This window comes from Carcharodon carcharias, chromosome 26 (assembly GCF_017639515.1).
Source record: "Carcharodon carcharias isolate sCarCar2 chromosome 26, sCarCar2.pri, whole genome shotgun sequence".
NCBI classification, from domain to species: Eukaryota; Metazoa; Chordata; class Chondrichthyes; order Lamniformes; family Lamnidae; genus Carcharodon; species Carcharodon carcharias.
The window spans coordinates 42,552,405-42,565,426 of NC_054492.1; the positions used below are offsets into that span (position 1 = coordinate 42,552,405).

Genomic DNA, 13,022 nt, shown 5'->3' on the forward strand with positions numbered 1-13,022 from the left:
TACGGAGGTGGAAATAGGCAGTGTTATTGACAGCACGAAAGGGAGGTCAGAAGCTCATCTCAGGATGAGACACCAAGGTTATGATTGTTGACAACATTTCCACAGATCATAGCAAAACTTGACCATTGGAATGCTACAACAAAGTAATTTCTGATACAAAAGCACATACTTAAATGATATAAGAACCAGCGCATTTTAAAGAGGTTCAGGTTTTGCGATGAGTGGCAAATGCCATTGCACTGTTTTGTACTGGATCCTGATGAGATTAGAATGACATTTCAGTGTAGTCCCCTCTACAGGAACCTGGGACCTGTGGAAATGCAGCAATCAGCTGTGTTTCTCCTTAACCAGACTGAAGAACTTTTACAGAGTAGTACAGTCTGAACCAGGAAATGCAAATTAGGATATTTAATTCAGATGGAAAGAAAGATGAGGTGAAGATAAAGTTAGAAGAGACAGAGAGAGAAAGTTACAATATTAAATTTTAAAAATATTTTCAAGTCTACAACAATAATTAAAATCTGAATGAAAGAGGCTCCACATGTGTAAAGGTTAATTCAAGGGTGATTCAATCCTATGCTACAGGTAGTTGAGTAGGAAGGGAGAGGAGTAGTAATGATTTGGGTAGGAGTGAATATTGTCTTTCAGACTGGAGGATAATATACTCCCCAAGGATCAGTCCTATGCCCACTGCTTTTTTGATATATATTATATTAATGACTTGGATATTGGAAAGCAAAGTAAAATTTCAGAATTTACAGATGCTGCCAAATTTTCAGGCATGTCAACAGTGAGAATGATACAAATCAACTGCAACAGGATATAGAAATGCTGGCAGAATGGGCAGACAAATGACAGATGGAATTTAATGCAGAGAAGTGTGAGCTGATGAGTTTTGGCAGGATAAGGAGAGACAATATTAACTTAATGGCACAATTCTAAAGAGTGTGCAGCAACAGAGGGACCTGGGGTTCATGTGCATAGATCCTTCAGACCTTGAGGGGGTAGTTAGCAACGCATATGGGATCTTGTGCTTCATAAATAGAAACAGTAGCAACGTTACTCTGAACATTTATAAAGCTCTGGAGATCTGCATCCAGTTCTGGTCACCGCACTTTAGGAAGAATTTGAGGATCCTTGAGACGATGCAGAGAAGATTTACCAGAATAACTCCAGGATGAGGAATTTTCATTACAAGGTTAGGCTGAAGAAGCCAGAGCTTTTCTCCTGCATCAAAAGGGATTGAGGGGAGATTTGATAGAGGTGCTCAAGATTATGACATGTTTAATAAGGTAGACAAAGACAAGCTGTTCCATTAGTTGATGGTACTGGAACAATATGACACAGATTTTAAGGTCTTGGGCAAGAGAGGCAAGGGGATGAGAGGAAGAACACTTTGACACAGCATGTGGTTATTTATTATTTAGCAAATGAAAATCTCCGAAGCCAAGCGATAGACTCATTTGTTGAGTAGTCCGCCACTGAGTCTGTAGAGGAGACACTCCTTGGTAATGTGAAGCATTTTTTATGTCTCCCACTGCGCATAAAGGGTTTGTGTTGAGGCTCCAGAGGTGGAGGTTGGGTGCACAGGGGCCTTTAGCCTGCCCTGAACCTGCTTCGCAAGGACCACTCTTGCAAGTTCAAAGCCTGCCATTCGACAGACAGGGTTTATCACAAGAAACTTATTAATGAGTTCCCAAGTTTCTCATTCCTTGATCCAAGGATGTCTGCTGGCAGATCTTTTTCAGGAAAGGTACACCATTAAGGGGCACCAAGATGGAAGGTGGGCAGTGATGGATTGAACAGGTCATCATGGAGTGGCAAGTAAGATGCAGCACAGATAACTTCAACCAGCTTGTGGCCAATGTGCAGGGGAGTAATGCTTGCAAGGACAGGAAGCCAGGGAAGGGGTGTTGAGTGGAGGGATCCAGTTATGATGCACATTGCTGTGTTCAATTAAGTGTCCACAGAATGTGTGTGTGATGACCTCTGCCAGGCAAGTGTACAGCAATCTGCTGTGGAGTATGATTGGGTAGTGCTGAGGCTCGGAGCATTGTGGCAGTAGCGCCCCAAGTGGATCCAGTAAGTCTGTTTAGTAAATTGTTTCTGGTTTTGACCTTTGCTGCTGTTTCCTTCAGATGTTCTTGGAAGGATAAGGTCTATTTAAAGTCACTCCCCATTATGTTGGGTTGGGATCATGCTTTAGTCTATGGCCATTCATGTAGATCTGATATTTTTTGATGACACTGGCATTGCGGAGGTGGGATATATGGGATATGGTTATTAATCTTATGTTTTCCACACTGAGCAGCCCTCTGGCTTTATGGCAATAGGGCAAGATCTCTGAATCTTACAACTTAAAGTTGAGGGCCTGTTGGCTATCAAGTAGCATGCGGTAATTCCTGGAACTCACTGCCTACGAGGGGGGTGAAAGCAGAACCAATTAGAGATTTCAATAGGAAATCGGATGGGCACTTGAGGGATATAAACTTGCAGGGCTACAGTGACAGAGATGGAGAATGGGACGGACAGCATTGCTCCACAGAAAGCCTGCATGGACTCGATGGGCCAAATGGCTTCGTCCTGTGCTGTGATGACTCTGTCAGTAGAGGCAAAGTATCCAAGAGGCAAGAAAGAAAAGCTGGGTGGTAGGAAGGGGAAGAGACAAAACCGGAAGGTCCAAGATAAAGAAAGAGGTGATGGAAGTGATGGTTATATTAGTGGCAGCCACAAATGCATACACTAATGAGCATGGAAGTTATAGAAGCATATCCTAGTCTCAAACAGGGGCAGATATGAACTAATACAAAAGTGTCAATATTAAAATCTGAGGTCCTGATGTGGGATGAAGTTGACACATGGACAGAATGGAATCAGCTTGCAACATCCAAGTGTCTGTATAATGATCAATACAGGGAATATACATCTACGCTAATAAATGTTGTACTACTTATTCCAATAAGTGTAACAAGGTAAACTATAAAGCTAGATCCTCGGGGTCAGTATGGCATATTGGATCAGGATGAGTCTAAACTCCAGGAGAATACCTCAGCTTGACACAGGGATGAAATTTTAGGACTGAGGTGCTGGCCCATGCAGAGTTTTTAAGTTGAGGCCTAGTGTGAATGAATGTGGGTATGAGGGGGCAGATCGCAGTTTGAACAAAAGTTGGACATGTACAAATTATTTTTCAGCACAATGACATTGTTGCATCTCTCAGTTTACAAACATCTGGAAAATTCTAATCACCATGGCATTAAGTTTAAGTATTTTCTTTATAGTGCTCCTACCTCAGATATTTCAGTTTTATGTCCCAGCTCATCATAAACATCTCCTAGAAAAGAATTGAAAAAAAAACATTAGAGTTTCCACTCATTGTTTAGAGAAAAAAAAACCTGTATTTCTTTGGATGATAATATGCAATACCAGGGGGTTAACTGAATAGGAATACTAACGTTCTAAAGACCTGTAGAGGTGAGGAATGGAGAAACAGGCATGGAGAGTTAGCCTCACATTGGCAACAATGTCTTTATACATGCACACACACACACAGGTTAGATTTTACATATCCTCGCCAGTGAGTTCGAAGGTGGATGGGGGCACATAAAATCCAGCAGGTGGCCCTGCCACCACACACTCCCCTGCTCCTGCACCACAATATTACCAGCAGCATGCATGGCACTAGGAGGCCTGCCTGCCAGTGGACCAAGTGACACCCTTAAGTGGGCAAATAATGCACACTTAAGGGCCACATCTCGACGCTGTCATGACTTAACGATCGGCGGGAAAGGCCCATGCCAAGTGACCAGCACGGTAGGAGTGGGGGTTGAAGGCAAGGTGGGGTTGCTGGGGAAGGGGAAGCTGCTTCACGACAGCTCCCTGATACGTTCCTGCCGCCAGGGAGTTTTTCCAGGGCCGGTTTGGTAACAGGATCAGCTGCTGAAAATTTTACAGCATTGTATCGAGGATGGTACATCATTTGTCGTGTGGTCGCATAGTTCCATCAGGAAATTGCAATCCTCATGAGGAAAAGATACCCAATCTGCTCATTATCCAGATTACATCACCATCAACCATTTTATTCAAGTTTTAAAAATAATTCTACATTGAATTTTGTTTAACTGTTAGTGAAAGAAAATCTAATGACAGTTTGGAGGGCATTTTAATATTCCAGCCAGATTTAGAGACACTAGGTAAAGCTTCATGCTAACTCTATGGCTTGTTCTTAATCAAGATACATTTGGGATTAAGGCTGTTCTATTTATTATAGCTACTAACCTGTAGGGGCAAAATTTTAATTGAGAGGCCTGACTGACAGTGAAAACCATCTTTGTTCCCACAGCTGACTATATCTAATATCACAGCTTTGTTACCAAGGACCTATTAAAGGTGCAAATGCCCAAATAACTGCATGACCTGAACCACTGATATTTCACCTTGACTGTGCATATTGCAAGATGACCCCTACCAGTAAAGTACAGGAATAATTATTTGAAAATTTACCATCAAATGCCATCATAATTAGCATGAACCCCCAGAAGGCTTGAAGGTTGAGTATCTGTCTCCGAGCTATACAGGCCAGGAGGGATCAAGGTTCAATCATCAGCCTGGGCTGATTTCGCTGATCTGAAATAGCAACAGCATCCATTGGCCAGGAAGGTTACTCTACAGTAATCCATACTGGGAGTGTGCCTACATAAATGATCTGAAATAGCAACAGCATCCATTGGCCAGGAAGGTTACTCTACAGTAATCCATACTGGGAGTGTGCCTACATAAATGATCTGAAATAGCAACAGCATCCATTGGCCAGGAAGGTTACTCTACAGTAATCCATACTGGGAGTGTGCCTACATAAATGATCTGAAATAGCAACAGCATCCATTGGCCAGGAAGGTTACTCTACAGTAATCCATACTGGGAGTGTGCCTACATAAATGATCTGAAATAGCAACAGCATCCATTGGCCAGGAAGGTTACTCTACAGTAATCCATACTGGGAGTGTGCCTACATAAATGATCTGAAATAGCAACAGCATCCATTGGCCAGGAAGGTTACTCTACAGTAATCCATACTGGGAGCGTGCCCACATAAATGCTGGGTAAAGGCAGGATCTGGCTACGCGAGGCTACACCCTTCACAGTTGGACAACCTATGCGGCATTCCCTCACACATGAAGATAAAAAATTAGTGTGTTGAACAATTGCCCCTCATAAGCATATATTGTATAATAGAGCAGATTATGTCTGCCTGTTTGATATCAGTACACAATGTAAACTGAGAAAAATCTTTAAAATAACAAAGCAAATAGCATTGTTTGATGATACTTTTATCATTAACGATGGACTTAAATATCGAAAGGGAGTAAACAGAGCACTTCTATGCTTCAAGTGTCAGCATTTCAATGAGGCGCATCTTGGCAACACCCTGCACCGCCTAAAACATCATTTTCTGGAGTCTCATGTCTCTGCATCAGTTAAGGTCTCACCTGAGGTCCGCATTGTTGCCCCGTTCAGTCATTTTGGGAGCTCCTTCTGCAATTCACATCAGTGATATCACAGGAAAGGCGACCAGCAGGGAAGGGGCAGCATGACTCGGTGGCTCCATTGATAATAAATCAATGCTTTTTCAACAACATTAAGGAAATGGTTGGGACATTATGGTTGCTTGGTGAGAGAAGGTAGAATCTCTTAACAATATTGCTACTGCTTTTAAATGCAATTGTAAGGTTAAAGTGCAAATTATTTAAAAACCGCACAGAAGCTTACCGTAGGCTTTTCCATTGATTGAGCATTTGTTGAAAATCATTATATTCTGCGTCAGTGTTCCTGTTTTGTCAGAAAATATGTATTCTATTTGCCCCAGCTCTTCATTGAGTGTTGTGGTTCGTGCCTCAGCAGATGTGTTTTTGTTGGCATAATACATCTTCCGGTCCCAGTTTATGAAGTAGCTGTGTCCAAGCCGAATGACTTCAACACTTAAATGGATGCAAAGGCAAAAGGAAATTGAGATCACAAAAGAAGAAAATAATAAAAAAATTGCAACAGGGGACAGTTGAACACCAAACTGAAACATCAAAACAGGACAATAGAATATAGAAAATAGAAGCAGGAGTAGGTCAGTCAGCCCTTTAAGCCTGCTCCGCTATTCAATACAATCATGGCTGATCCTCTATCTCAACACCGTACATCCGCTCTCTCCCCATACCCCTTGACATCTTTAGAGTCCAGAATTCTATTTCCTTCTTAAATATATTCAGTAACCTGGCCTCCACAGCCTTCTGTGGTCGAGAATTCCATAGGTTCGCCACCCTCTAAGTGAAGAAATTTCTCCTCATCTCAGTCTGAAATGGTCTACCCCATATCCTGAGACTGTGACCCCTTGTTCTAGATTCCCCCAGCCAGAGGAAATGTCATCCCTGCATCCGGTCTGTCCATCCCTGTCAGGGTTTTATACGTTTCAATGAGATCCCCTCTCATCTTCTAAACTCCAGTGAATACAGGCCTAGTTGGCCCAATCTCTCCTCAAATGACAATCCTGCCATCCCAGGAATCAGTCTGGTGAACCTTCACTGCACTCCCTCTATGGCAAGTATATCTTTCCTGCAGTAAGGAGACCAAAACTGCACATAATACTCCAGGTGTGATCTCACCAAGGCCCTGTACAGCTGCAGTAAGACATCCTTGTTCCTGTACTCAAATCCTCTCACAATGAAGGCCAACATACCATTTGCCTTCTTAACTGTTTGTTGCACCTGCATGCTTGCTTTTAGTGATTGGTATGCAAGGACACCCAGGTCCTTTTGTACATCAACATTTCCCAATTTATCACCATTTAAATAATACTCTGCCATTCTGTTTTTCCTATCGTAGTGGATAATTTCACACTTATCCACATTATATTGCATCTGTCATGTATTGGCCCACTCATTCAACCTGTCTAAATCGCCTTGAAGCCTCTTAACACCCTCTTCACTGCTCACATTCCCACCAAGCTCCATGTCATTAGCAAACTTGGAAATATTACATTTGATTCCCTCATCTAAATCATTGGTATATATTGTGAATAGCTGGGGCCCAAGCACTGATCCCTACTGTACCCCGCTAGCCACCATCTGCCACCCCAAAAAAGACCAGTTTATTCCTACTCTCTGTTTTCTATTTGCTAACCAATTCTCAATGCACAGCAACATATTACCCCAATCCCATGTCCTTTAATTTTACACACAGTTATAAGCCCAGCTGATGTTACTACTGGACAAGCCTGGAACCCGGTTTGACAGATCCTAATTTTTATTTTTTGCTTAGATACATGGGGAACGGCTACTGAACAGAGTCACAGGAGTCAGCTGAACTTTTAGCAAAAGAATAAAACATTTATTAAACAGGAAAAAATGAACTATATTACAATGCTCCTTCACTGACAACTATGGTCAGGATTTTCCAAGTCCCCCAGCGTTGGGTGCGTTCGGTGGTGTGAGCAGACAATATGGCCTGATTGGTTTTACGACAGTGTGAAACCAGTTCGCAATTGTCCGCTCAGCCCACCGATGGTGGCTCCGCTATTGGACATCAGGAACCTCATTGCAATACATCAGCATATCATTACTAGGCCTGCCTGCCAAATCACACTTCCCGCTGGACCAACCACCCACATCGACGGGAAAACACACCAATGTGTTTTACAACAGCACTAAAACGAAGTGCATCTGGCAGGCTGTACTTCACTTGGGACTTCAAGGTTTGTTTGCCTACTTTGTTTCGGTCGGCGCTCGCAGTCATCAGCGCCAGGCTGCATAGAAAGCACCACATCACTTTTAGGGGGGCTCATGGGCAGGTCTCTACCCACCAGACCAGCCCTAAGGCGGGGGTGGATTTTCAATGGCTGCGGGGCTAGGGTTTGCTTGGGGAAGTGGGAGAAAGTGGCCTCAGGCAAGGGAAGAGGCTGCAGGGTGAGGGCTGTACTGGGGAAGGAGGGTATCCCAGGGCGTGTGTGGGGGCACATGTTGATCTGTGCAAATGGCCTCAAGATGGCGAGGGCGATGGAGGCAGTCTTCAGAGGAGATGAGGCCAGATGGAGATGTGAGGGTATGTGTGCGAAAATGGGTGGTGATGTCCCTTGAGCTGGCAGTGAGTGGGATGTCAGTGAATGTGTGATGGGTTTGTGAGTGTGTGAGTTTAGAGTGATGAGATGGTTGCCTTACCCTGGCAGCACGGATGAAATCATCATTCTCTATCTGCATTGGATGGTCAACCTCTTCTGTGCAGCATTGGCACTGATCAGCACTACCACTACCTTCCAAGCCTGGTCGGTCATGCTGCTGCCCATCCTGCAGAGAGCAGGGGTAAAGGACATCACAGAGGGCCTCCACGGCATCGAAAAGGCATTCCAATGAGGCGTCACTAAACCTGGGGGCTGCAGTCATTTTGCCTTTCATGGACATCTTCCCTGCAGTAGTTGTAGGCTGGAAGCACTGAGATGTGTACAAGTGGCTGGTCTTTAAATATAGTAGCCGATTTGATGAGGCGAAGTGATGGCGTGGTGGGTGAATTAGAGTCCGCCCGGCATGGAAAAGGTGTGTTTCCCAGGAATGTATAATTAATACAGCAGGTTTGGTACGATAAGGCATGAAAACCCACCATTGCAGCTGGTGGGTAAAATGTCGCCCACTACTACACTTGGTGCAAATCTGGGACAATTCCACCTTTACAGAAGTATAGATTTGTAAGGATAACACAAGCTACAAAAACAATCATACTCTAAAGTCAACAGTAAATACAATGTCCATGTAAACCAATTGACAGCCTGTGGGTCAGGCACACCACACTCTGAAACCAAGCGATAGATGTCACTCCAAACAGATGCTATGAATCTCTCGTCAGCTCTGCCAAGACGCTTGTCACATCATGAGCCAGCCAGTCTCATTGAACTCCATCTTTTACATGAGGGTTTCCAATCTCCACTCTCCAAGTACTCGCTTTGGAATCTTCTCCCAAACCAACGCTTTCACTCAGACTCCTTCCGCAAGGGTTCACCTCCAGGGTTTCAAACATTCCTTCCAATGTTCTTCTTCCCTGGGTCACCACATGCATTCAAGCTTTCTTCCACACATTCTCTCTTAAATTCTCAGCCATATCAACTGCTTCACATGCCAATAGTAAAGAGCTATAGACCTTCTGTTCTCTTGCTTTAAATCTGATTCCTGCAGCTTTTCTTCCTTTAAGCTTGAAGCTTGGAGCCTTCCTCTGCTCCTCACTCTTAACTTCACTTAACAGGACCTTTTCCAGGTTCCTGTCCTTCCTTTGACTAGAAGGAGCAGAGCTTTTTCTACTCCTGTGTTAGCTTTAACTTCTCTTCAGGGGGTGTAAAACTCATTAGAAATGCAGGTATACAAACAGCTTTAGATCTGCTGTCCCAGGTTTCATCTTCTAAAGTGAAGCTGAAACTCAACTTGCCCTTTTGTTAGCACACAAATTACAGAAATACAAATCAAACTTAATCTTTAAAGCTAAAACTCAATCCTAACACACACAAATACAAATATAATTTACTTAAACTGTCTCTATTTCCTAACAACACTAACCTCTTATGTGGGACTTTATCAAAAGCTTTCTGAAAATCCAAATACACCACATCCATTGATTCTTTCTTATCTACAGTGTAAATATCCGGAAGAATATTTTTGTATTTAAATTAAGATCACCCTAAAACAACAGTATTCAAAGTCAACTATTGAAAAAAACATCAAAAGTATAAGAAATAAAGGTGTTCGCCAGTAAGTTGAGATGCTGGAAGTGACGGATGGGTCCATGCCTATTTACTTCGAGGAAGCAACATCAAAGAGGTAACCACATTAAATAAACATGCTCATCTATCCAAGAACAGCAGGACAGTTATCTCCGGCCCGCTGGCCAATATTCATCCCTCAATTAACTTTGCAAAAACAGATTATCTGGTCATTATCACAATTGTTGGTGGGTGTTTGTTGTACATAAACTGGTTACCACGTTTCCTGCATTACAGTAATGACAGCACTTCAAAGGGATTTCATTGGCTGTAAAGCACTTTAAGACGTCCGGTGCTCATGAACAGTGCTATATAAATGCAAGTCTTTATTCTGACATATCTCTTTATTCCCATCTATATATTGCCATATAATTAACATGCACCGCATTTTTATCCATCACACTCAGTGTCATACTTTTCTTATTTAATTATAGGCAAAATTCTTCCGTCAAATATCTTCCAGCTGATTGTTGGAGCAAATTTGCATGCCTACCAATCTTAAAAAGTTTTGGGGTGCATCTCTCACACTTAGTTCCAGATGTACACCCACATTTTTACAACACAACTATCTTTTAATCAATTTCACTGTAATTGGACCTTGAGAAATCAGAGGCGTCGAGCCATTACACACAACCTTAGCTAGACCTTGGAGCCCTTCTGAATTAATATAACAGCGCATTATCCAATTGTTGAATGCCACTGTGGATCTAGTCCAATCACATTATGCATGAATATTCCCTGGAATTAACAGCAAATGACAAATTTTAGTATGAAAAACTAAGGCATGAGAGAAAGCCTCAGTAAATCTTCCCCATTGACAAGTCATTGTAAACAATGGCTCACCTGACATATAGCGAGATTGGCACAACGGTGTTCAGGATAATTATGTATGACCAGAAACTTAGAAATCCTGAAAAAATCGCATTTTTCATCCAATCGTCCCAGGGCAGGTAAATGTGGAAATGAAATCCGACTTCACTTTCCCAAATGGAATTTCCAATTCCTAAAATGATTCCCATACACACTAGAAAGCCAAAGATCTGAAGAGAGAATTATTGTTATCACAGAAGAGAAAAGTGATGACATTTCCTTTACTATATCGCATTCCGCAGCATTCTACACAGCAGAACACTGGACTTTAAATTTGGCAGCATTACTCCTGATCGCCAAAAGATTACATGCTATCTCTTATAAAATCAGCAAATGCTGGAAAATTTCAGCTGGTCTGGCAGCATCTGTGGAGACAGAAACAGAATTAACATTTCAAGTCGATATGACTCTTCTTCAGAGCTAAAGAGAAAGGGAAATGTGATGGAATTCATACTGATTAAGAGCGGGTAAAGCAGGCGGAGCACGATAGAAGAGTCATACAGACTCTAAATGTTAAATCTGTTTCTCTCTCCATAGATGCTACCAGACCTGCTGAGATTTTCCAGAATTTTCTGTTTTTAGTTCAGATTTCCAGCATCTTCTGTATTTTGCTTACATCCTAACTATAGTTTAGTCAAGCATCTTTAGAAGTGCTGCATGCAAGTCTACCCAAGACTGCCCCATTCTCCCTGGCTAAGAAGATAGCAGAAGGCAAGGCAAGGTAAAAAAGCAAACATATCATATATTTTAGGAATGGTCCTTTTATATTTAAATAAAGCCAATGTTTTATTAGCCATTATGAAACTGATTTACATTGAGTTTCATCAAGTTTACTACACAGAAACAAGTCCAACTGTTTTATGCTCCACAGGAGCCTCCTCCCACCCCTCTTCATCCAATGCTATCAGCAGTTTCACCTATTCCTTTCTCTCTTGTGTTTATATAACCCACCCCACTCCCTGCCTCTTAAAATTATCCATGCCATTTTCCTAAACTGCTTCACTGAATATATACAGGATATAGTAAATGCTTTAGGACTCAATTTCAATCACATTTCACAATGATGATAGAGCTACTCATCATCTCCAGTAATTACTTGGACAAGGCAATTGTAACACCTGTAAATGAAATGACTTGGAAGTATATTGCTGTTCCTTCACTGTTGTTGGGTCAAAATCCTGGAACTCCCTTTCTAACAGCACTGTGGGTGTACCTACACCACATGGACTGCAGTGGTTCAAGAAGGCAGCTCACCACCACCTTCTCAAGGGCAATGAGGGATGGGCAATAAATGCTGGCCTAGCCTATGATGCCCACCTCCCAATAAAAAAAGTAATGAATTGTCACTTTATTAGTGATCCAAGTTCATTCATGGATATAGTAGGCACGCTAACATAACTATGAGTAATTCATTCAACTTCATATTTATAGCATGCAACAGAAAAGATACTCTGTGGCCCTATATGGTGAAGGAAACACATTCTAAAAGGTTAATTGACTTACCCACAGGACCAAAGTATTCATCAGCCGGTCTATACTTGTTCGTTTGAATTTGGTTCGGCCACTGTTCTGCATTAGCTTGGTATCAGGTCCTAGAACATAAAGACAAGGTTTGCTATCTATATTACTGAAAAAAATTATCAGGTGTCAGCCTTGGCTCAGTTGGTGGCACTCTTGCATCTGAGGCAGAAGATGCAGGTTCAAGTCCCCCTCCAGGCACTTGAGCATTAAATCTAGACAGACACTCCAATGCAGCACTGAGGGAGTGCTCCACTATCAGATTTGCCATCCTATGGATGTCATTTTAAATCAAGGCCCCATTTGTCCTTGCATAAACGACTCCCCTGGCTCCATTTAAAGAGCAGGGGAGTTCACCCCAGTGTCCTGGACAATATTTATCCCTCAACCAAGATCACAAGGACAGATTATCTAGCCATTATCACAATACTGTTTGTGGGTGCTTGCTGTGCACAAATTGGCTCCTGCATTTCTTACATTACACAATGGTGACTACACTTCAAGATGATCTTAATTGGTTGTAAAGCACTTTGGGACACTCCAAGTTGTGAAAGGCGCTACAGAAAAGCAAGGCTTATTTTTCTTTTTAATCAGACTATCAGAATTCTTGTTAAGGTTTCAGTCTGCACTGATCTGTGATTTACCTGCAAAGATCACCAGGCCAAAGCCCCATTCTGTGTTCCGCAGTACGCAGCCTCGAAGCAGCATCTTTTCATTATCTAGTGAATATTTCTTATCCTTCCAAAATAGAGTCCCTGTGAATTTGTCCAATTTATTATTTGGAGGCTCGCAAATGATTTCCCCTGCCACAGCAAATAGGAGTAAATGCTTCAGTACAAGGAGATCC

The 13,022-nt window shown here is 42.3% G+C and overlaps 1 protein-coding gene across 11 annotated transcripts in view; it reads right to left on the minus strand.

The window, feature by feature from the left end:
* atp8b4 (ATPase phospholipid transporting 8B4) overlaps positions 1–13,022 on the minus strand; it is a 291,004-nt gene that overhangs the window by 66,342 nt on the left and 211,640 nt on the right. For all 11 annotated transcript variants that reach the window (XM_041175215.1, XM_041175219.1, XM_041175217.1 and 8 more), the window contains 5 exons: positions 12,820–12,978; positions 12,161–12,249; positions 10,631–10,827; positions 5,770–5,978; positions 3,291–3,334 (listed from right to left, as the gene is read on the minus strand). In XM_041175215.1, the coding sequence (XP_041031149.1) occupies positions 3,291–3,334; positions 5,770–5,978; positions 10,631–10,827; positions 12,161–12,249; positions 12,820–12,978 (698 nt within the window). The remainder of the gene's footprint in view (positions 1–3,290; positions 3,335–5,769; positions 5,979–10,630; positions 10,828–12,160; positions 12,250–12,819; positions 12,979–13,022) is intronic.